General features: G+C 46.3%; 1 protein-coding gene across 1 annotated transcript; it reads right to left on the bottom strand.

The window, feature by feature from the left end:
- Positions 1–332: 332 nt before the first annotated feature.
- Positions 333–16,033, bottom strand: FCGR2B (Fc fragment of IgG receptor IIb). Its single transcript, XM_025362313.1, is given in 9 exon segments — positions 333–1,506; positions 1,617–1,654; positions 3,602–3,658; positions 4,845–4,967; positions 5,735–5,989; positions 7,316–7,493; positions 7,495–7,574; positions 8,684–8,704; positions 15,888–16,033. Coding segments are annotated over 9 exon segments (942 nt in total). The 5' UTR covers positions 16,000–16,033; the 3' UTR covers positions 333–1,428.
- Positions 16,034–23,675: the final 7,642 nt, after the last annotated feature.

The following is a 23,675-nucleotide window of genomic DNA, read 5'->3' as shown; positions in this document are numbered from 1 at the left end:
TAATTTTAATTATTATCCCTTATTACTAAAACAATAAGTGTGTATGAAATCTGATTGTGGGACCATAAAAAGTGAGTACTTTTTATCCTACCATAAAAAGTGCAACAAATGTTGCACAATGATACTGTGTTAGAGTCCCAGGAAAATGAAGCCTCTCCAAGGGCACTCTCCAAACCCTCAAGGAGACTGCCAGTCATGTTTCTAATCTGCCTGGGATGACTTCTCGGAGAAGGTCACATCCTTCTGGTAACTACATTGGGAGAATAGCGGAGCAGGACATGTCAGCAATCTCCACTGAGGGCTCATCTCAAGTTTGACTTCCTGTGAACTTGTGTTGCAAAACAGTGTTTTATTTGCCATAGGAGGAAACAGAAGAAGACATGGAAACAAGAATACAAGGTTATTGGCAGAAGAGTACAGTCATGCATTGCTGAAATATGGGGATATATTTTGAGAAATGCAGGCAATTTTGTTGTGTGAACATTATAGCAGGTGCTTATACAAACCTACATGGTGTGGCCTACTACACACCTAGGCTGTATGGCATAGCCTATTGCCCCTAGGCTACAAACCTGTACAGCATGCTACTGTACTGAATACTTTAGGCAACTGTAACACAACGGTAAGTACTCATATATCTAAACATAGGAATAGAAAAGGCATAGTAGAAATATAGCATTATAATTTTATGGGACCACCATCATATATGCAGTTTGTTGTTGAACTAAAAATCGTTACGTGGTGCATGACTGTATTCAGTTTTAAGAAAAGGGGCACTAACTCTACATTCCAAATCCCCATCTCTCCTTTCCCCCACATCCTATCCGTTCCTGCCTTCCTAAGAGTCTCATCACTGAAGAGAAACAGACCCCACGCAATTCAATCTACACTCAAACCAATACAGCCTTGAAAAGGTAAACAGAATGTTATTTTTATAACGTTTTATCATAAAAGTAATATATGATCTTTATAGAAAAATAAAGAAAATTAAAATCATCAATAATTTTATCACCCAGAAACAATCACTTTTAATGTGCTAGTAGAGGTTAGTCTATTTTAACATTTCTGAAATCATATAGATTTACATGATTGTTCTCATGTAACCTGTAACATAAGCATTTCCCAAGTTGCTATGATCTATTAATAACAGTGGTTTGATTAATTGTATTGGCTGTGTGGATGTGGAACGAAGAGTCTTGATGTCAAGAAGGGCTGAAGCACAGAAGGTGCAGTCGGTCATTTGGGGCCATATTGTCCGTGGTTTTCAGGACAGGGAGCTTCAGGACTCAGGTAGATGACTCTGGAAGGGGCCTTCTTTTTCGGAACTGCAGCATCTCCTTCTCCTCCCCAAGGGGAATTTAGGCCAGGAACTATCAGATCTTTCCTTCTCTGATTTTCTTCTCAAATCCCAAGGCAAGACAATGGAGACTAAACACGGTTTTGGTCATCAGGCTCTTCCAGAGCATCCGGATGCATGAGAAGTGAATAGGTGATTGTGTTCTCAGCCTAGAGAAAGCAGAGACCAGCAGTGAGGATCCACAGAGAGGGCCTAGGAAAGAAGGCAACAGAGAAGGCAAAAGGAGAGAAGGGAGGGGGAGATGACTGGGATTACTCACCCCAACTTTGTCAGCCTCGTCAGGATTAGTGGGATTGGCTGTGGGCAAAAAGAAGAAATATCAGCCAGAGCACTGCCGGAGAAGAGGGCCTGCCTGTGCTGATGCTGAGGCTGCAAAACCAACGCCCAAGCTAGAGCCAAAGCAAGCACTGCTGACCCTGTCTTGGATCTCTAGGCCAAGCACTGGGTAAATATGGCCTCATTGATCCACGCGTGGGGTAGCCCAGCCACAGCCTTCCCCATGGGCCACGGTGAAAAAGTGAAGCAGTCACTTGAGCTGCACTCTTTTCAGGGAATTGCTGAGCTTTCCTAGAAGCAAACCAGGGAGCCTTGGGATCTGAGATATTGGGGAAGAGGTGGGGTAGGGGAAGTGTTCAGCATCAGAGTGAAGTAAAGTCCAGATTTTTGCTGGCCACAGACTTTAGGGAGAGAAGGCTGAGGGCCATTTTCACATTGTCTAAATGTAGTGCATCTTTGTTGGAACTTTGAAAAATATGGTACTCCGTGGCATTAAAAAGGAAGAGAAAGTGAGTGAGAAAGGGAGGAAGGGAGGGAGGGAAGAAGAAAGGAAGGAAGGACTTTCTCTGGTTAGTGTCTGAAACACACTGAATTCCCTCATATTTTGCTATGAACTGACTTAGCCAGTGTGAAAAGTAGCCCCAGTATCTGCAAAGTGGCATTTCTCAGGAAGTCGGGAGGCATCTGAGACAGTACATCTAGTCTCTTCTCTCACTCCCTGAACACCAAGAGCCTTTATTGCCATGCTGTAAATTCTGCAGCAAACCACATTCTGAATTCCCATTCTAATACATTCCCCAAGAATCCCAGTAACCCAGCTTTACCTTTTGGGAAATCATCAGCCCCAGTGCCTGGCTGCAAAAATGCCTTGTGAAATGTGCTTATGCCAGTGTAGACAGAACCACACAACAAGAAGGATAATCCAGTTGCTCGGACTTTGTTTTTAACAGATCTGCTTTGGCCCTGGTGTGAACACAGGCCCCTGTCCCCACTGGGCCCGGCCAGCACAGCGGGACGAGTGATATTTTGCTCAAGCTCTCAAATCTGTTGGCTCTGCTCTGAATCATACTCCAGCCATCTGAGTTGGGGTCTTTGACAGCCTCTTTTTCCTGCCTGTTTCTACTGTCATGGAAGCCCCCAGAGAAAGCCCTGGAAGTTGCCTGGCATCCTCCTGGAAGTTCCTTTACATACTCCCACCTAGGCCAGGGTTTGAGTGGCCCCTGGCTCTCACAATGTCAGACCTAGAAAGCCTGAGAGGTCACCCCAGCCACCCACTCATTTCCTCAGTGAGCAGACTGAACCCCATCAGGGAGACTGACTGGCTCAAGGCTCCACTGTGTGATGGGGGCAGAACCAGGCCCAAATTCAATCAACCTTGAGTGCATGGGCATTGGAACCAAGCTTTGCCCACAGAGTAGAGCCCACTAGTGCCCCTAGTCCCCAGGAATTTTCTCAAGCCCAAACCTCCTCTTAGCATTCCACAGACAGCTGAGCCTGGCCACTCCACCCCATCCCTCCACAGAGACAGATTCCTCAGCAAATCAAGGGGTTTCCAGGCCTCCTCCTCTTTTCCCCTTAGACTCCTGCCTCCCACATCCGATTGGCCTCAGCCTTACAGCGCGTAGCCCTATCCTTTGCCAGCTCCACCAAAGTTCCACAGAAAGACCAAAGTATTTCTGATTTCCAGATCTGGAAATATCCCCAGATTCCTGATCCCAGAAATTCGGACACAGCCCTCTCCTCTGTATCCGGGACTGGTGTTTTTCTTCTCATCTCCAGAGAGGTCCTCTTTAGGCCCAGGAGTTAGACTCAGAGCTGACCAAGCGATTTGAGCCCCCGGCCATCCCCTCACCGCTGCTCCCTCCCTGGCTCCCAGCTGAACTCGCACAAGCCCCTTCTGCCTGGCTCCGGTCCAGCGGGCAGCCCTGGTGAGCCATCACTGAATCCCTGAGACAACCCTGTACTCACCTGGTTTCTCAGGGAGGGTCTCTCCCATTTCCCTGCACTCAGGGTTTCCTGGGAGAGCTGGGAGGGGCACACAGGAGGTTAGTAGGATTAGGGAGTGGGGCCTGAGTCCTCAGGACCAAGGACCAGGGCCAGGATTGGATGGAACCAGCTCAGGCCTTCCCTCTGGCAGATGCTTTCCGTCCTCCCACCCCCAGCTCCCCTGCTCAGGGGCTGCTCCCGCCTGGAAAAGCGCTGGTCCAGAGGCAGAGCTCAGCTCACCCATGGGGACGCCCAGGAGTGTCAGAAAGGCCACTCATGGCATCTGTCTGAAGCTTGCTATGCCTTTTAAAAACACCTCTGTGTCTCAGTCTCTCTCTGTTTCTCTGTATTATCATCAGTAATTGAGGTCCTGGTTATGAACCAATTGCAAAGTGCTTTGTGAGGTGTTAGTGGGATTATTTCTCTTTCTCAGCAGCTTGCAGCACCCTCTCTACTCCCCCGTGACACCCATATGAGCCCCACCCAGCCTCAGTCCCTGCCTTGGCCCGGTGCCTGGAGAGTCCTTTTTCTCTAGCTAAGTGCTGCCCTCACACACCACCTCCTCCAGAATGGCAACAGCCCTGCTTGTGTGCTGTTACTGCCTGACAGGCACTGGTGTAAGAGCGTCAGCCTCTTTCATCCCCATGGCAACCCTGTGAGGTGAGTCCTATTAGTGTCCCCATTTTCCACATGAGACAACTGAGGCACAGAGAGGTGGAGTGACTCACCTGGGTCATATAGCTGGTATGCTGTGGAACTAGATTTGAACCCAGGCAGTCTGACCCCACTATGTGCACTCCATCACTGCACTACACTGCTCCCCCCGAGACCTTCTCCAACTGCCTCAGCCCTTGTTGGGCTATGGAGCCTCCTCTGTACTCCTATCCTAGGCTTTTCATGTCCTTATCATTGCTTTTATCCCATCTTATTATAATGGCCTAGCTGTACTTCTGTCTTCCTCACAATGCTGAGAACTCCCCAAGGGCAGGGACTGGACTTCATCTTGGCATCACCCACCATGTCTCACGCATTGGCTGACACAGAAGCTAGTTTGTTCAAGTCTTGTCAATGAATGATCTAATAAATGAACAAATGAATATAATACAATACGGGCCTAGATCTGAATGCGTATCTAGCCCAAAGAGAGGGATTCTGGCCATGTCTGGGGTTAGGGCCTGGACCAAGTGGAAACTGATAACAAAAGGGACTGGGAGGAGCTACAAACCTGAAATCCGCTTTTTCCTGCAGTAGATCAAGGCCACTACAGTAGCAACAATGGCCGCTACAGCAATCCCAGTGACCACAGCCACAATGATCCCCATCGGTGAAGAGCTGCCCACGCTGGGCACTAGGGAAGACAGACATTAGGACAGGATGGGGGTTACTATTTGAATGACAACTTTTGTATTCTCCCTGTCCCACCTCCCACCTCCTCCAGTGCTATGTCCTAGTGCTTGTCACCCAAAGCCCTTCTGTGTCTGAGTCACTCACCAATGCAAAACTCATACATCCACCAGCCTCACCTGCACAGGGTTTCTGTGGCTGGACTTATGCCTCCTGCCTATCCAGGTTTCTCCACCAAACTAATAAAGGCATATTGGCGAGCAGGCAGGAGCAGAGGGAAGGAATCCCCTTAGCCCTTGCGGGCAGTAGGGAGGGTGGGCCCAAAGCCTTGCATAGCTGGAGGCATCATTACTCTACGGAGCACAGCCTTGAACAGACTATGACATGCCAGGCTTTCTGGAGTGAATGGCTATAACATGAACCATGAGAAGAAACGAGGCAAACTTCAGCTCTTAGGAATGCCCAGGAGCTTGGGGAACCTCTGCACCAACGAGGAAGCTCTGCTTCGCTGCCATCTTTAGTCTGGGGCCTGCATTTCAAAGTGGAACAAGAGCCTGACTACCTATTACCTGGGAGGTGAGGGCTCCAAGTTCTGGCCCCTACTCCTGCTCATTGGCCAATACTTAGCCAGGCCTCCACACCACTCCTCTTTGCTCCAGTGCCCAATTTTGCTGCTGTGGCCTTTCTCAGACCTCCGTGTAGGCCCATGTGACCTTAGTGCTTGTCCATCCCCTCTTCTCCCCTCCCTACATCTTGGCAGATTCCCCATACCTTGGACAGTGATGGTCACAGGTTTGGATGAGTATGGCGTGTAGCCTATGTTTCCTGTGCAGTGGTAATCACCACTGTGACTGTGGTTTGCTTGTGGGATGGAGAAGTTGGGATCCATATGGGAAAATTTCTTGGATATTCCATTCTGGAAGAATGTGACCTTGATCAGAGGCTTGTCCTTCCAGCTGTGGCACCTCAGCATGATGGTTTCTCCCTCCCGGAACTCCAGGTGAGGGGTCTGGAGCGCCAGCCACTCTGAAAGATGCAAAAAACCCCAGAGGACCCGGGAGGTCTTGGCTCAGCTCTGAGACCCAGATCTTCCTTACTGGTGGGACATGGTGTGCAGAGGGAACAGCTTAGGTCTGAAATCAGACAGTCCTGGACTCTAATGCTTGCTGTGTCATTTATGAACTCTTGGGCAGATAATTTCAGTCTTCTGAGCCTCAGTTTCCTCATTTGTGAAAATGGGCATGATAATGTCATGTATCTACAATAGGCCCTAGCACATAGTAGGTGTTCAGGATACACTCATCTCCTCCTTCTCCCAGGAAGGCAGCTGCAGCCTTTTCCTGCCCGACAGGCCTCTGTAGGAAGAACACAAGAGACCCTAAGATGCGATCTCTTCCATGTCGGGGAGGGAAGGAGGAATCCAGTCTGACCGAGGAGTCTGCATGTGAGAAGGATATAGGCCTGTGTGGACAGCAGAAAGTCATGAATGTGCAACAAATGTTACCTGATGAATGCTACTTGACAAATTTACTTGGAGAATGTTAATAAGTGTGGAGCTTCTTTCCAGCAGGGTCTAAAGGCAGCAATGTCGCCAGTGGGTCATTCGTTTGCTGTGTACTTTTGAGGAAAATTTGCTATTCAGGTGAAGGGAGAGGATCAAGTGAAAAGCAACAAGGACAATGTTCATCACAATCTCATTGTAACTTTGCTTTACAGAGAGCCACCTTTCAATGGGAGCTTTGTAAGATCATCAACCTCTCCAGCAAAATATTTACTAAGCTCTGCCCAGTTTCAGATGCTGGAAATACAAAGATGGGTAAGACACGACTTTCATCTCAGGTTTCCCACAGGCTGGTGGAAGAGAAAGACAGAGAAGGGCACCTAGCACTGTGAGAACGTAGAGAAGGGGCATGGAGGGTGGGATGGGGGCAGGGAAACATTGATTCCCACCAGAAGCCTTTGAGGGAGGCATTAGTGCCCCATGGAGCAGGTGAGGAAATGGAAACTCAAGGGTTAAATGAATTAATCATGTTTGTACAGTGAGTCATTTCCAGGGCTAGGATTCAGTTGTGGTCTGTTTGTGCTTTTCAATTCTGCCATTAAAATGGAAATGGGTTTTATGCAGTCGGGATTTCCTTCTGCTTCTCTCACACTTGGCTGCCTGTTTGTGGCCTCGTAACCTTCTGTTCAATCAGGACTGAGGCAAAAACAACCATTGATATATGCTGAGGCAACTCACACTGATGCTTCCCAGTAAGCAGGCCACCCCCCTTTCCTGCAAACCTCTGCCTGAAAGCAGATTTCAACCGTCCTGGGTCTCCCAGGTCCACCCCGGGGCCTTCCTCCACTGACCAGAAAGCACAGTCAGATGAACAGGGTCGCTGAGGCTGGTCCGGCCAGTCTGGCACCTGTACTCCCCGCTATCATTGTTGTTGGCCTTGAACCTGTAGCTGGGCTGCGTGTGGGTGGGGATGAGATTCCCATTGTGGAACCACTGAGTGGAGTCGCTGTCAGGGCTGTGAGCCCCCCCCGCACGTCAGAGTCACAGAGTCCTCCCGGAGCACGTTGATCCACGGGGGCTCGAGTTTCAGCACAGCCTTCGGGGGAGCTGCTGAGGGGCAGAGAGAGGAGGTAGCGTGAGGAAGAGGAAGCCCAAGAGCTTGAGCAGGCCCTGAATCTCAGACACAGAAGCACCTGTGGGCCTACTGGGGGCACCAAAAGCTGAGCCAGGCCCAGAATGGTTCTGCAACTGAAGGCAGTTGCTTTTGCTCATACATCCCACCACAAGGGCCCCAGGGAGTCCAGGGATTCAAACAGGGCAAAAGAGAAGAGGGAGGGAGCGGGCAAGAGAAACACCCTAGAAATACATATACTTCACCAAGAGATAATCCTCACCAATTCCTTCTCTCTCTCCCCACCAACCTCTCCCCACCACCACAGACACACAGACACCCCATACATACATACTCTTTTGAGACTAACTTTTCTCCCCAATAAACAAAGGTGTTTGGACACTGGTGGATAAATTTTCTCTGGGGCTGACTGAAGGTAAGTGGGGGCTCTGGTGGAGATGGCAGGCATGGGAGTCGGATATCAGGTTTCCGTTCTGACCTAATGTCCTTCTGTGTACTTTTAAAAATGATGTCAAGATGGCCCGTCCTCACACCCAAGCATGATGAGCCTCTCTGGCCTTAGACGGATAAAGAGAGAGGGAGAAAACCTGGAGGGTCAGTCCTGGGGCGGCAGAGGCTGAGTGGCACAAACACAGAGGTGCTCAGGAAAGTGTAGCCAGAGGTATACAGAGGCGGCTCTCTGAAGCTCTCAGAAACACGCACAGTCAAGGATTTAGCAACACAGGGGGACAACATATGCAGGCCATGTGATTTTGCATGTGCCTGAATTTTATTTGGAGAGAGGAAGCTCTTGGTTTTATTTGGACAGCAGAAGGCAGTTGAGAGCGAGGTCAGAGTTCTCATTTTCTGTGACAGCTCCCCCATTTGAACACCATGGCTGCCCACAACTTGCCTCCATGGAAGGAGGAAAAGGAAGGAGGAGAGCAGAAGAGGGAGCAGGGGATCCTTCGGGAGCAATTACCCTTTCCTGGCCCTGACTTGGTACTGGGCTCAGTTGCTGGTACATTTAGAGCACCTCCAGACAGGGCACTGGGAGGAGAGGAAAAGGGGACCTGGAGGAAGGAAAGGCTGTGGGTGGAGTACTTACCAGGTGTCCCAGCAACAGGAGCTGTAAGACAGAAAGCAAAGATCAGCCCACAGTGGAGTGTCTGAACAAACACCTGCCCTCTTTGGCCCAGAGACTGCCCAGGCCCAGAACGCCCTTCATCTACAGCACAGCCCTCATGATCATATTCCCTGGGACTGCCTGGATGAGCTGCACTTTCGAAAGGACTGAGAACTCCTTCCCAGTAACATACAAAAATGAAATAAAATTATATAACACCCTCTTCCACCTGTTTTGCGACATTTGCCTTTGGCTTCCCCTCTTGACTGATTAAAATAAATATGCCTCTGGAAAGAGGTCTCTGTTGGGCTTTACATATGATTTATGCATCAGTATAAATAATTTTGCCAGAGTTTATCCTGAGAGCAAGATTTGTTCTTTTGTTGGAGTGGGGTAGAAATTGCACAGGTAGACTATCCTGGCTAACATGGTGAAACCCCGTCTCTACTAAAAATACAAAAACCTAGCTGGGCGCGGTAGCGGGCGCCTGTAGTCCCAGCTACTCGGGAGGCTGAGGCGGGAGAATGGCGTGAACCCGGGGGGCGGAGCTTGCAGTGAGCCGAGATCGCGCCACTGCACTCCAGCCTGGGAGACACAGTGAGACTCCGTCTCAAAAAAAAAAAAAAACAAAAAAACAAACAAACAAAAAAAAACAAACAAACAAAAAAAAGAAATTGCACAGGTAATCCACGATCACTACAGAAAAATAGAAAATACACAGAAGCAAAGTATTATCACCTTGGCATACATCCTGTTGGATTTTTTTCTGTGATCACACACACACACACACACATGCTGTTCACATACAGACATACATAAGTGTAAATGAGGATATCCTCTAAAAACTGTTCTTTAACCTGAGTTTTCACTGAGCAATGCAAGTTCTAGTAGATTAATCTGTTTCTATGTTGTCATTTTATTTTATTTTACTTTTGGGGGGGACAGGGTCTCACTCTGTCACCCAGGCTGGAATGAAAGGACGCGATCTTGGCTCACTGCAACCTCCGCCTCCCAGGTTCAAGTGATTCACCTGCATCAGCCTTCCAAGGACTAGGATTACAGGTCTGAGTCACCATACCCAGCTAAGTTTTGTATTTTCAGAAGAGAAGGGGTTTCATCATGTTGGCCAGGCTGGTCTTGAACTCCTGACCTGAAGTGATCTACCTGCCTCGGTCTCCCAAAATTCTGGGATTACAGATGTGAGCCACCACGTGCGCCCATGTTGTCATTTTAAAAGGCTACACTATATTCTACTATTTTGCTGTCCTGTGATTTATTTAACAACTCTATTGCTTGGCATTTAGGTCTTCCAGGTTTTTGCTATTAGAAATATCTCTTAAAAGGAGAAAGAGACTGCAAAAGGACACCAGATCTGTGACTTCATGCAGGGGTAGGGGGATGCCACTGGGTTAAGAAAAGAGCTTCCATAGGGGAGGCAGTGTGGGCTAGGGTGGGTAAAGATTTGTGGGTGCTATTATTGGGTAAAGAAGCAAAGCTGGGTCCTTAGGTGAATCAGAGCTGTCTGTGTGTGTGTGTGTGTGTGTGTGTGTGTTCATCTGTCCATGGGTGAGGGTCTTCTCTTGCATCTGGGCTGAGAGAAAGTCAAGAAGCTTCCAAGCGCATGTATATTTTCAGGGACAAAAGTATGGAAGGAAATGGAAGCAGAACCAAGGGGCGAAAAGGAGGCAATGTGGAGAAAGCATTGGCTTCAAAGTTTGGAGAAGTGGATTCTGGTCCCAATGCTCCAATACCTCGAAATATACACTTGGACCAATCACTTCCTTCCTTTGCAATACAACATTAATCAACAAACCTGCATTGGTTTCCCACTGCCCTGCAATGCATGCTGAGTTCTACTAAGGGAAAAGAATGTAAGTCCCTACTTCCACTGAGGACAAGAATCTAACGGTGAAGATAAGCGCATGTGTAATCTGATGTAAAAGAGATGCCATTAGAGGAATATGGATAAAATGCTATGGAGGTTCAGAGAAAGAAAAGATCCCAGGGCTCTGTGTTTGGGAGGGTTTGGGGTTCAAAAGGAGGAGAATTCCATGGAGAAGATGGGACCTTCCAGGTTCGTCAAGGACCTTCCAGGACTGATAGGATTTCGGTTGAGAGGAAAGAGGTATTCCATGGGAAGGAGCAGCAGGTACTTGGCAACATTCCCAGCAAGTTGCAGCCCAACTTCTACTTGATTTCTGGTCTCTCCTCAAGTACTTCCAATAATGAGGGACAAAGCAGGAAAGCAAGGTAGAAGTCATACTCTGGAGGGCTCCTAGTGCCAGGTGGTGTGACAGTGGGGGAAGGCACATACTGAGTTTAAATGCTGACTCCACTACTGCTACGTGACCTTTCACAAATTACTTAACTTTTCTCTGCCTCAGTTTCCTTGCTTGCAAATGAAGATAATGACAGCAGTATCTACCTCATAGGGTTGTTGTAAGGATTCAATGAGATAATCCAGAGAAGGCATTTAGTGTGCTACATGACACATGGTGAATTTCAAATAAATTTAAGTTAATTTTTTATAAGCTCACTCCTTGGTTCAGTATACAGTGGGAAGTTACTCAGAATTTTCAAATTGGGGCTGAAAGTGCAGTGTCAAATAGATTGGAACAGGGGGAATGCCAAATAGATTAATTAAGAAAGAAAGTAATTGTGATGGAAGAATGAGGTCAGAGAAAAAGAAAAAAAAAAAGAGATGACTGCAGTGATCCAGAATATGTGGATAACCCATCAAACTCCTGGCCTCTTCACTCCCTGAACTGCTCATCATCAGTAAACTTTCTTTCTTTGGAGATGAACTTTATCTGCTCAAGTACAGCCCCCAGAATAATCTTTGACCTTATCAAGAACCCCAAAGCATCCATCTTACCACTGTCTATCCTTGAGCACATGTTTGCCTTCACCTCCCACCCACCCCCATCTAGCTTGAATTCAATGAGGCATCACTATAATTACCTCCCTGCAAATCCCCTTAACTTCGGTTGCCTTTCTCTATCTTTACCAAACGCACCTGTATTCTCCATGCCTTTACTTGCTCAATTGCGTGTTACTGAAATTACCACACAAGAAGGCAAACTGTTGATGCAGTAAATGTGTGATCACCGCATTCAATAGGACACTGAACTGCCATTGTGGACTTTCCTCCAAGACATTTGCTCTGCTACTCTGAGTAGTGACATTCATCTTTTCCTCATTCCCCAAACTTTCTCATCCCACCCTCTGCCTTCAGTCCCCTCTCATTTTTAGCTGATGCCTTCCCTCATATTTCACAGAGAAAAAAAAGAGGTTACACAGAAAATCTCACATCGTCCCCCGACTAAATCTACCAGTCTATCTGCATCTCCTCCTGTCTTCTCCTTCCTTGCATTTCATTGGAGAAAGTATCTCTCCTCCTGTCTATGGTCAGTCTCAAGCAAGTACTCTGATCCCATTCCCTTTAATCCTCTCAAGGATTTCCCTTTCTGTTATTCACTTTCTCTTCTGCATCACCAGTTTCTCCCTCTTAGCTGGATCTTCCCATCAATGGTGAATTTATTTCAGTATCTTCCACTAAAAATAAAAAACAAAAAAACAAAAAAAACTTTTCCTTGACACCATATATAATTCCAGCTACTGCCCCATTTCACTTGGTTTGTTGTTGTTGTTTGTTTGTTTGTTTGTTTTTGTTTTTGACAGAGTCTCACTCTGTCACCCAGGCTGGAATACAGCGGCACCATCTCAGCTTACTGCAACCTCCGCCTCCCAGATTCAAGCAATCCTCTTGCCTCAGCTTCCCGAGCAGCTGGAATTACAGGTATGCCCCACCATGCCTGGCTAATTTTTGTATTTTTAGTAGAGATGGTGTTTCACCATGTTGGACAAGCTGGTCTTGAACTCCTAACCTTAAGTGATCCACCCACCTCGGCCTCTCCAAGTGTTGGGATTACAGGCGTGAGCCACCACGCCTGGTATCTCTTGTCCCTTTCACAACTAAATTTCTCCATTGTTTTTCTTACACAGGCTGTCCTCATTTCTTCTTCCATTCACTGTCTAATTCTCTGCAATTTGGACTTGGCCCTCAGCAGTCCACTAAAACTTTTCTTGGCAAAATCACCAATGGCTTCGTGTTGTCATATCAAGTGGACACATTCTGTTTCTCTCCGTCTTCCTCATGTCAATATCTATCTTCACTATCCACCCAGCTACATAGGCCAGAAACCTGCAAGCCATCTTTTAACCTCTCTGTCTCCCAAAATCCAGCCCCTTCCATACCAGGAAGTCTTGCTGATCCTGCTTCCAACTTAGATCTCGAACCCACTAACTTCTCTTCACCCCCATTATAGCCACTACTCAGTTTAGGTCACCATCAGCTTTTTCCCATATCTTAATTTGTCCCCTCACTTCTTATGGTCCCCCTACAATCCATTTTCAACAAAGAAGCTAGTTCCTTAAAAAAGAAAAAAAAAAAAAAAGAAATCAGATGATGTCACTCCCCTGCTTACAAGCCTTCAGTTGCCTTTCTTTGGTCTTAAAATAAAGTGGAAATGGCCTACAAGCCCTACTCAATTTGGTCCGTGCTTACTTCTCCAGCCTCAGCTCAGAACCCTCTTCCCCTACTCATCGAGTTTCATTAACACTTGCCTTCCTGGCATTCTTCAAATTTGGGGGTTTTCTGTACGCCAATCCCTCTACCCTGAAATGCGTCCTCGATCACCAAATGGCTAAATCCCTACCATGTTGAGTCTCAGCTTACATGTCACCTCCTCAGAAAACTCTTTACATAACATCCTGTTTAAAGTAGGCTGCTCTCTTGTCTTCCCCACAACTAATCTTATCACAATACCCTATTTACATCTTCATAGTCCTTTTCCATTTGTACTTATGCCTTCTTGGTTGTTTACTTTTCATTTATATCCCTCAGTGGGATAAAAATTCAAAGAGAGCAGTAGCCATATTAATTTTATGTGCCATTGCTCTGGAAATCATTCACTGGTTGGATCTAGGTAGGAGATAAGAGAGCCCAAAGTTGTATTGACAACAGGAGGTGAAGAAGAGGAAACAGATGCAGAAAGAATTTAAGTGGCAGAGAGAAGTTGGCATTTAATAGACTGTGGGGGTGATTTAAGTTGGATAACTAGGAAAAGGGTGGCTGTGCTTACACAAATACAAATGTTAGCAGGAGAAGAACATTTGTAAGGAGGAGATGATAAGTTGGATTTTGAATATGCTTTGTTTTTGAGCTGGCAAATCGTTTTAGACGTGTCCAACCAGCAGTGGAAATGTAAAATTATACCTGACAGAAGCAAGCAAGAGAAATAGGTTTAGGAATTATTGACATAAAAGTGGTAGCTAAAAACCTCAGTATGTAGGATTGGCAAGGGGGACGGTGTAGTGGGAGAGAGGGTGAAAAAAGAAGAGGAAGAAGAGGGAGAGAAACAAATAAAAAGATGAAGAAAGGAGAGAGACGTCACTAATTATTTATCCATTCCACAGTTAATAAATAGTAGTAAATACCAAACATGCTCCCACCCAGTGTACTTGTTGCTTCACAGTAAGTTCATTGACCTCGTATTTCCGGTCAGGAAAGCTGTCAGTCATGCTCACTGATAAGTCTCCAAGTCCTAGAACAGTGCCTGCACATAGAATTTGGAGAATCAGCAGGAGCAAAGGTGGTAAAAACAGAAAGTGCAGTGTACATATTGCCTGGCTGTAGAAGATACATTTGGGGTGCAATGGGGAACACGGTTAGCAGGGCAGAATTAGAGTTTTTGCAGTAGGCAATGGAGCAGCACAGAAGGCATTTATGAAATGCACTGACACAGCCATAGCTGGACCTGAAGATGCCACGGCCTTGGTGTGCAGCATGGATGCACGGGAGGGGAGACAGGAGCAATCAAGACCCCATCAGTGGGTGCTATAAAAATTGAGTTATCAAGTGATGAAGACCTAAATGTGGAAGCCCCAGTAAGAGTGGAAAAAAATAGGGTAAATCCTTGATGATTTACCAAAAGGCAAACGGGAGAAAATACCAAAGATCTTTCCCAGGAATCTTGCCCAGGTGACTGGCACATTGGTAGCACTAGGAGCAGAGATAAAGAAGCACATCACCTCTCTAGGCCTGAGCTTCCCCACATGACAAATGAAGTAGTTCACCTTACTTTCTCTTCGAATTTAATCCATGCATCCCATTCATGGAGGAATACTTTCTCTTCCTTACCTCTTTCTCCTGTAGCCCAGTATCATCCTGCATTGACAACCAAGAGCTGAGGGTCCCCAGAGCTGATCAGATTTCACTAGCAGCCACAGCACACAATTTGGATGAGTGGCAGTATGCTTTCCTCTAGAATGTGAGGGTGGAAGCCCCAGGAATTGAGATTGGAGAGATAGTCCTGGCAGTAGGTCTCCCCTACTTGGCCTCCCATAGGCTTTCAAAACCACCTAGCATGATCAGTCCCTGTCCCCTGTCCAACAGCTGAGAACATAGCCTAAAAACAGCCTTCCATTTTGGCCTAAGACCCTGGCTTTCTTGCTGATCAGATCCAGTACCTCCCCATCATGGTCTGTGTGGTAAAAAGAAGCATGCATGATTTCTCTGGTTCCCACAACACATCACTCCAGACTTACCCAGGTGTGTGTATTCTCAGAGCCCCTGTTCTCTGGATAACCTAGATCTCCCTGTGCTTCTGCCCAGGGGAATATTTTTACACATGAAGATGATAGGCTTCTGCTGCATGAAGTGGTTTCACGGGCACGGAGAATGGCCACTGCCACCTCCTCCCAAAAATGCATCTTATAACTTCCTCCCTACCCCTTATCCAAGGCAGCACTGGCCCTCCTGACTAAGATGTGGTCTTTTGTGAAACACAAATTTCAAAGAAGGCAAACACTCTGGCCATTCATTTGCCATTCAAATATAGGTTACTAGACTTTTCTCACAGCGGGTTCTGATGTGGGAAGTGACAGAACATCAAGAGTCTGGGTGTTCAGTGAGATTGGGTGAAAGACACAGAAAAAACCCTGAACTCTGCCACACTGGATGACTTTCCAAAGCCAGCAGAGTCGTCAGGGTTTCATCTTCACCAGCCTGCCTTCCCTCCCCTGGGTGTCCTGACGGGCTTCCCATGCCACCCCTCATCCTTGCCCAGGCTTATCCCCAACCGAGTTTCCTGTTCTTCTCTCCCTCCCGGGGGCCCTGACTCACCCAGGAATAGCACAGCTGTCCACAGAAGCATGTGGCCCCAAGGCTGGGAGGACTTGCAGTCAGCCCAGTCACTCTCAGTAGCAAGGACAGGTAAGAATGACAGGATTCCCATCACTCCCTGGAGCGAGCTGGTGCCCAGAGTACAGCAGTCACAGCCTTCTCTCCAAGTTTGGCGGATTCTACCCCAGAGGGCAAACAAATTCTGGAGTCTGAAAGAGGAAGTGAAAAAGAAATGTTCTGTTTTATCATAGGCTCCTCCCTTTCCACCCTCTTTCCTCTCAGTTGTTCCCTCCTAGAAGATTCAGAGCTTCCCAGATAAATCTGGCGTAGCCCATATTCAAATTCACAGAAATTTTAGAAACTATGGAAACCACTCCCTTCTTCTCCCTCTGAGGCCACAGCTGGCTTGGGCCTCTGGGAGAAAGAGGGAAATGGTCACCAAAACTCAGCTCAGAACCTCCTGTTGCAGTCTCTATCCTCCTGAGAAAGGGCGATGGATGACAGCATGCACCAGCAATCTAGTACTTCTACTTCCACTTGGAGACCCAGGCACTGGAATCCGGACTCCTCCTGAAATTGAGCATGGGGGCTCCAGGCCACCTACCATCATTTAATTTTCTCTATTGTCATAATCCCAGACTCACTTTTGAGTTGTGGAACAAGGACAAGGAGGTATGTCAGGATGGCAATAGAATGACCACGCTCATCCTCACTATTCCCCTGACCGTATTCATTCTTTTCCTTATTCATTCTTCCATTTAATGAATATCCCAATAAATATCTATTGAGTGCCAATCTGTGCCCTGGTTTTGTATCTTGGTCATTTTTGCCACCCTCATTTCCATCCCTGTTCTCACTGCAATGGCATGGTGAAAGAGCATGGGCTTTGAAGCTGTGTTAGGTTTAGGTTTGAATGCCAGGTGGCTTCTCAGAGTGTCAGGTTCCAGATCTGTAAAAGTGAAGATTATTGTGCCTACCATTTAAGCACAGTTTCTCAGCCTCAGCACTATGGACATTTTGGGCCAAACTATTCTTGCTGTGAGGACCTTCCCTGAACATTGTAGGATGTTCCGCAGCACCCCTGGGCTCTACCTGTTAGATGCCAGTGGCACCCCCAGTTGTGAAAACAAAAATGCCCCCAGATATTGGCAAGTGTTCCCTAGGGGATGAATTGCCTCTAGCTGAGAACCACAGTACTACAGGTTTTTGGAAAGTAAAAGAGAATATGAGGGTTAGCAAAGTGCTTGGTACATCACGGGTGTCCGGTGAATGCTAGTTCCCTTTTCTTGCACTCTGTCATCATCCGCACCACCATTTGTTCACCCTCAACATCTCCAGAACACGAGTTTCTCCGGAATCTCTCCTGGGGCCCCTTTCTGGGGACTCTTTCCGAAATGCCCTCTCAGGAAGCAAGCTGTAATACTTTAATACTTAAGGAAATGACACTGTAAAACCTTGTTATCACATTCTGTGGTCTTCAGAAACCTTCAACAGCCCCACCCACTCTGACACATGTTTTTACTACTGCCCCGATTCTACCCCCAAATCCATCTCCAGCTCTTATCTAATTTTTAGGTTAAAAATTATTTTTTTTAACTGGTGATGAGATAACAATGAGCTGGCATCAATACTTTATAAATATCATTAGAAACAAAGGCACACAATATACAGGTAACACACTAAGAAACCAAAATGAATAGTTACTATGTAAGCATATGAATTCTTACTGTAAAACAAAGGGTATCTGAGACAGGTCGCAATTAATTTAGAAGTTTATTTTGCCAAGTTTAAGGACATGCCCAGAAGAAAAAAACACGGAATCACAAGAAACAGTATGTGGTCTGTGACTTTCTCCAAAGATGAATTTGAGGGTTTCAATATTTAGAAGAAAAGCAGACTGGAGGGGAAAGAGGAAGAGTATGATAATCCACATGTTGTAAGGGAAAAGGAGCAGGTAGGGGAATAGTCAATTAAGTATTGTCTTGCTCTCAGTAAATCGGCACTTTATGTAAGATAATGTAGAAATAGAATAACCTGTGGAGTTTTTTTTTTTTCTTTCTTTCTTTTGAGCCAGTCTTACTCTGTCGCCCAGGAGGGAGTGCAGAGGTGTGACGTCAGTTCACAGCAACCTCCGCCTCAAGCGATTCTCCTGCCTCCTCCTCCCAAGTAGCTGGAATTACAAGCATCTGCCACCACGCCCTGCTAATTTGTTTTTCTTTTGTATTTTTAGTGGAGCTGAGGTTTTGCCATGTTGGACAGGCTGGTCTTGAACTCCTGACCTCAAGTGATCCACTCACCTTGGCCTCCCAAAGCGCTGGGATTACGGGTATGAGCCACCACACCTGGCCACCTGTGGAGATTTTTAATCTTTTATCTGTAGCTATCTGCTTAGGATCGAAAGGAAAGTCAGTTTCTTGTATGACTCAGTTTTCAGTTTAATTTTTTTTTTCTTTTGGCATAGTGAATTGGAGTCCTGAGTTTTTATTTTCCTTTCACATTATTACTACGGAGGAGGCACTAGACTCACATTATTTCTAATTTTCAACAACCCCAGAAGATGAATATTATCATCCTCATTTGCACATGAAGAACTTAACTTCAGAGAAGTTAAAACGATTTGTCCAAAGCTACATGGTTAATAAGTGGTGGAGTCAGAATACGAAACCAAGTCTGTCTGACACTAAAGACTTAGGTTTTCTACAATACCTAAGGGAGCTTCACAGTGTGCAGGCAGCACCTTCATACCTTGTATGAGTTATCACTACACAGAACTAATGAGTGGCTCTCAGGCCTAGCAATAGCCAGGTAGGGCCAGTTGCCCCTGGCTGTAAGAAGCCTCATTTGTTTACAACTTTACTTGTGTGGTTTTCTCTGTGCCACAGTTTAAAAATGATCAGGAAGTCCTACACAGTGCACATGCTACTTCCCTGAATTGTCTCGGGATCCAAATACCACTACTAGACGTTTTACTGAGACAAAAGAACCAGACAATATCTTTTTGATGACTTATTAAAGGAGATAGACACAGAGTTAGGTAGGGCATTTCCAAGGACACTAAATCAAAACAGAAATGAGTTTCTTTTTCTCATCACAGCTGGGAAAGGGAAAGCACAAAATACAAGGAGATATTTCTAAAACAAAATGGTTATGAATAGAGGGGCACACTATCTATTAAAACTGAAATATGCCAGTCAGAAAGGAAAATTTTTGGGCGGGGCCCAGTGGCTCATACCTGTAATCCCAGCACTGTGGGAGGCCTAGGTGGGCAGATCACTTGAAGTCAGGAGTTTAAGAGTAGCCTGGCCAATATTGTGAAACCCTGTCTCTATAAAAAACAAAAATTACCTGGGCATGGTGGTGCATGCCTTTAGTCCCAGCTAATTGGGAGGCTGAGGCACAAGAATTACTTGAACCCGGGAGGCAGAAGTCGCAGTGAGCTGAGATCATGTAACTGCACTCCAGCCTGGACAACAGAGCAAGACTTTTCTCTAAGGAAAAAAAGAAAGGAGAATTCTTTGAAAGGGATGATTTGATATAAAATGTGTATTCTGGTAATGGGAAAAGTATGAATAACTCAAAAATCATGATAATCATAATGAAGATGCTTGGAGACAGACCCAGATCAAGAGCCTCATTGCGTCTCTTATCAGCTGTGCAATCTTGGATATATTATTTATCTTTTTTTTTTTTTTTTTCAGAGTCTTGCTCTGTCACCCAGGATGGAGTGCAGTGGCATGATCTCAGCTCACTGCAACCTCCGCCTCCTAGGTTCAAGCGATTCTTCAGCCTCTGTCCCCCAAGTAGCTGGGATTACAGGCACGCACCACCACGCCCGGCTACTTTTGTATTTTTAGTAGAGACGGGGTTTCACCATGTTGGCCAGGCTGGCCTTGAACTCCTGACCTCAGTAATCCACCCGCCTCGGCCTCCCAGAGTGCTAGGATTACAGGTGTGAGCCACTGCGCCTGGCCTATTCATCCTTTTTAAGCTCTGTTGTCTCATCTGTGAAATAGAGATTACATTAGTACTCACCGTATAATGTTGTGAAGATTAAATGAGAAAATCCATAAATAATGCTAAACATAGAACCTGCCATATAAATTTAGTCTTTATCATTATTATCATTAAAAGTCTGGAAGAGCCGGGCGCGGTGGCTCAAGCCTGTAATCCCAGCACTTTGGGAGGCTGAGACGGGCGGATCACGAGGTCAGGAGATCGAGACCATCCTGGCTAACCTGGTGAAACCCCGTCTCTACTAAAAAATACAAAAAAAACCCTAGCCGGGCGAGGTGGCGGGCGCCGGTAGTCCCAGCTACTCGGGAGGCTGAGGCAGGAGAATGGCGTGGGCGGAGCTTGCAGTGAGCCGAGATCTGGCCACTGCACTCCAGCCTGGGCGGCAGAGCGAGACTCCGTCTCAAAAAAAAAAAAAAAAAAAGTCTGGAAGAGTCTAGTCTCTGCTTCAAGTTGGGACTAGTGTTTATAGACCCACTTTGGGAAGGCAGATAAATGCTATAAATTCAAACCGTTCCAATTTTACATACTCTCAGATTCCAGCCGCTTGATTCAGAATGTACTCCTTTCTTTTTGTTTTGCTTGGTTGAATTTTGTTTCTCTTCCTCTTGATATCCTGACCACAGGCTCAGTGAATCCCTGTGGTTGTTTTTATCAATCCTCTCTACAGTTTCCTCCTTATAGCCACTTCCCCATAAGCTGAGACAGCCAGGCACTACAATCAGCTGCCAACCCCAAAGGAGGGGGAAACCTGGCAGAGAATGCAACCACCAGGAAAACAAACAGAAAGAATGATTGACTGATGGAGGCTCTGGTTGGAGAGGCCTCAGCCGGGTCTAAGCATCAGCCACACCTCCTCAGGGAATTCAGGTCTTTGTGTTAAAGCATCATCATCTCTAACAACCCGTTAGAAATGCAAATACCCCGCTGAGGGTGTTAGCTCACGCCTGTAATCCCAGCACTTTGCGAGGCCGAGGTGGGTGGATCACTTCAGCCAGGGAGGAGGGAGAGAGTAACCTTTCTGAGTTTCATGGCTTGTTTTGGGGAAGAGGGATTTTGGTTTCTGACTTGCTTCAGGGGAGAAGGAAGGATAAAAGACAGGAGGGCAAGAGAATGTCAGTGAGACCTTGCTTCTGAGGCCTTCCAATCTCCTTTACTTCAAAGCACTCAGCAGGCCAAAGTGCCATACGCTGGGGTATTGTTTCTGTGCCCCAACTGGCGACACTGGGTAAAATTGGAAATGACTCAATGCTTATCATCATTAGGAACACGGTGATTAGAACCAGGAAGAACTTGTAAACAGCATCCAATTATTGGTGAGAGAACAGACAAATAGATTAATGGAACAGAATAGAGAGCCCCCAGATAGGCTCACATGAATATAGTCAACTCATCTTTGACAAAGACGCAAATGCAAAGCAACAGAGAAAAGTCATTAAAGACCCTCATTTCAGAGGAGTACTTCCCCACACCCAGGAGGAAGGAATGGTACACAGGCCAAGAAGAATCTGAACACACAGGCCTTGCTAAGTTTTCCCCATCAGTCGTTAGCATCAGACTATACCCTTTGTCCAATCACATTTCTACAGGGCTAGGCATTCCTCATTGAACCTAAGCATAAAAACAGAGTCTTCCCTGAGTCTTTGGGTCTTCATTTCAGAAGGCTCCTGCATCATGTAAAATTTTGATAAAAGAAAATAAAATTTTGATAAACGTTTATCTTGCTAACTCATCTTTTGTTATAGGACTGTCAGCTATGACCCTCATGACGAAGCTCCAGATTCTACTCCGTCTTCAATGATGATTTTCAGTATGAGGGTGCCCAGTCTGCCACAACCTGTCAGGGACAGAAGAGAGTTGAGATCTTAGGTAACACCTGGGCAGGCTCCTCTCTGGGACAACACACAGAAGGGTGAGGACAAAGAGATAGCTTACTGCGAGCGCCACCCTAAAAAGGTGCTAGCCAGGAAGGAAGACATATGCCATCATGCCATCCCCTGGAGAGAAAGCAGAAGGGTTGAGAACCAGAGATGTCCATTAATCATGTATCCAAAGCAGAAGGACTGATGTGTGAGGAGGAGTCAGAAGCAGATGGGAGGGTGCTGGGTCCAGGGCCAGTTTGAAACAAATCTTGTCAGCCAGGCGTGGTGGCTCATGCCTGTTATCCAAACACTTTGGGAGGCTGAGGCAGCCAGATCACTTGAAGTCAGGAGTTCGAGACCAGCCTGACCAGCATGGTAAAACTCCATCTCTACTAAAAAGATAAAAATTAGCCAGCTGTGGTGTCGCACACTCGTAATCCCAGCTACTTGGGAGGCTGAGGCAGGAGAATTGCTTGAACCGAGGAGGTGGAGGTTGCTGTGAGCCAAGATCATGCCACTGCACTCCAGCCTGGGTGGCAGAGCAAGACTTTGTCTCAAAAAAAGAAAAAGAAAAAGAAAAAAGAAACAAATCTTGCCACCATCAAGTTCCCATCATCCATTTCTCCTTGTGCATTTATTGGCAGACTGATAAGGCAGGACAGATCCTAAAAGTGATTGGAATGTAAATAAAGGAGATCTCTGCCTCTACTAAATAAATATATAATAAAAGTTAAAAGGAGATCTCCTCTGACCAAGGTATTTGAGTAAAGTTGCAAATACGAAGGTAAGTATTGCTGCTGGTTGAGTAGTCTTATGGAAAAGGCCTTCAGTCGGGTCTCAGTTTATTGTTCTAGAAACGGGGAAAAGTATTTTGTACAAGAGGACAGTGGAAGTCCCTGCTCAGCACCTGTTCTTTCCTGTGACCTCCAGTCTCAGTAGAGGCCCCGGGAGAAGAGTTTACTCTGACCGGAGCAGAAGGGCAGGCTGCAGTTAACTTGCGCCCTGGAATAATTACAGAAGTAAAACGAGGTCTTCAGGAATCACTGGAGGGAAATGATACCGAGAGTGACAATAGAAACAAATTCTGAGCAGGAAAGCAATAACTCATGGGGATCAACTAGTGACTGATTTACTCAATCCATATCCAGTGCTCTAACCCAATGTTGACTCTGCTAGGTAAGAAAGATGGGGTGGGGATGGATGGGAGGAAAAGATGAAGAAATGAGAAGAACAGTGGTCTCTGTCCTGAGGAACCCTCATTACAATGGGAAAGACAGGATACATGCAGGAGACAGATATGAAAACAATACTAACCTATCCTGTGCTTTACCTGAATTAGAGCAGAAAGGAGTAGAATTAAAAATTGAGGCTGGGCATGATGCCTCACGCCTGTAATCCCAGCACTTTGGGAGGCCGAAGCAGGTGGATCACCTCAGGTCAGGAGTTCGAGACTAGCCTGGCCAACATGATGAAACCCCATCTCTACTAAAAATACAAAAAATTAGCCGGGCGTTGTGGCACGTGCCTGTAATCCCAGCTACTCGGAAGGCTGAGACAGGAGAATTGCTTGAACCCAGGAGGCGGAGGTTGTAGTGAGCCAAGATCACACCACTGCACTCCCGCCTGGGCAACAAAGTGAGTGACTCAGTCTCAAAATAAATAAATAGATAAAAATTGAGGAAAAGTGTGAGTGTTAGAAGAAATAATTGATTATAGAGCCAAAATATCTAATCAGAAAGACTGTGATTTCAGACATATCTGCATACTCTCTCTTCCTTACCTCTTCCTCCTGTAGCCCAGTATCATCCTGCATTGACAGCCAAGAGCCAAGGGCCCCAGAGCTGATCAGATTTCACTAGCAGTCACAGCACACAACTTGGATGAGTGGCAGTATGCTTTCCTCTAGAATGTGAGG

Source organism: Theropithecus gelada, chromosome 1, assembly GCF_003255815.1.
Source record: "Theropithecus gelada isolate Dixy chromosome 1, Tgel_1.0, whole genome shotgun sequence".
Taxonomy (NCBI): domain Eukaryota; kingdom Metazoa; phylum Chordata; class Mammalia; order Primates; family Cercopithecidae; genus Theropithecus; species Theropithecus gelada.
Note: the sequence above shows the minus strand (reverse complement) of the source record. Positions and strands in the feature narration are given on the sequence as shown.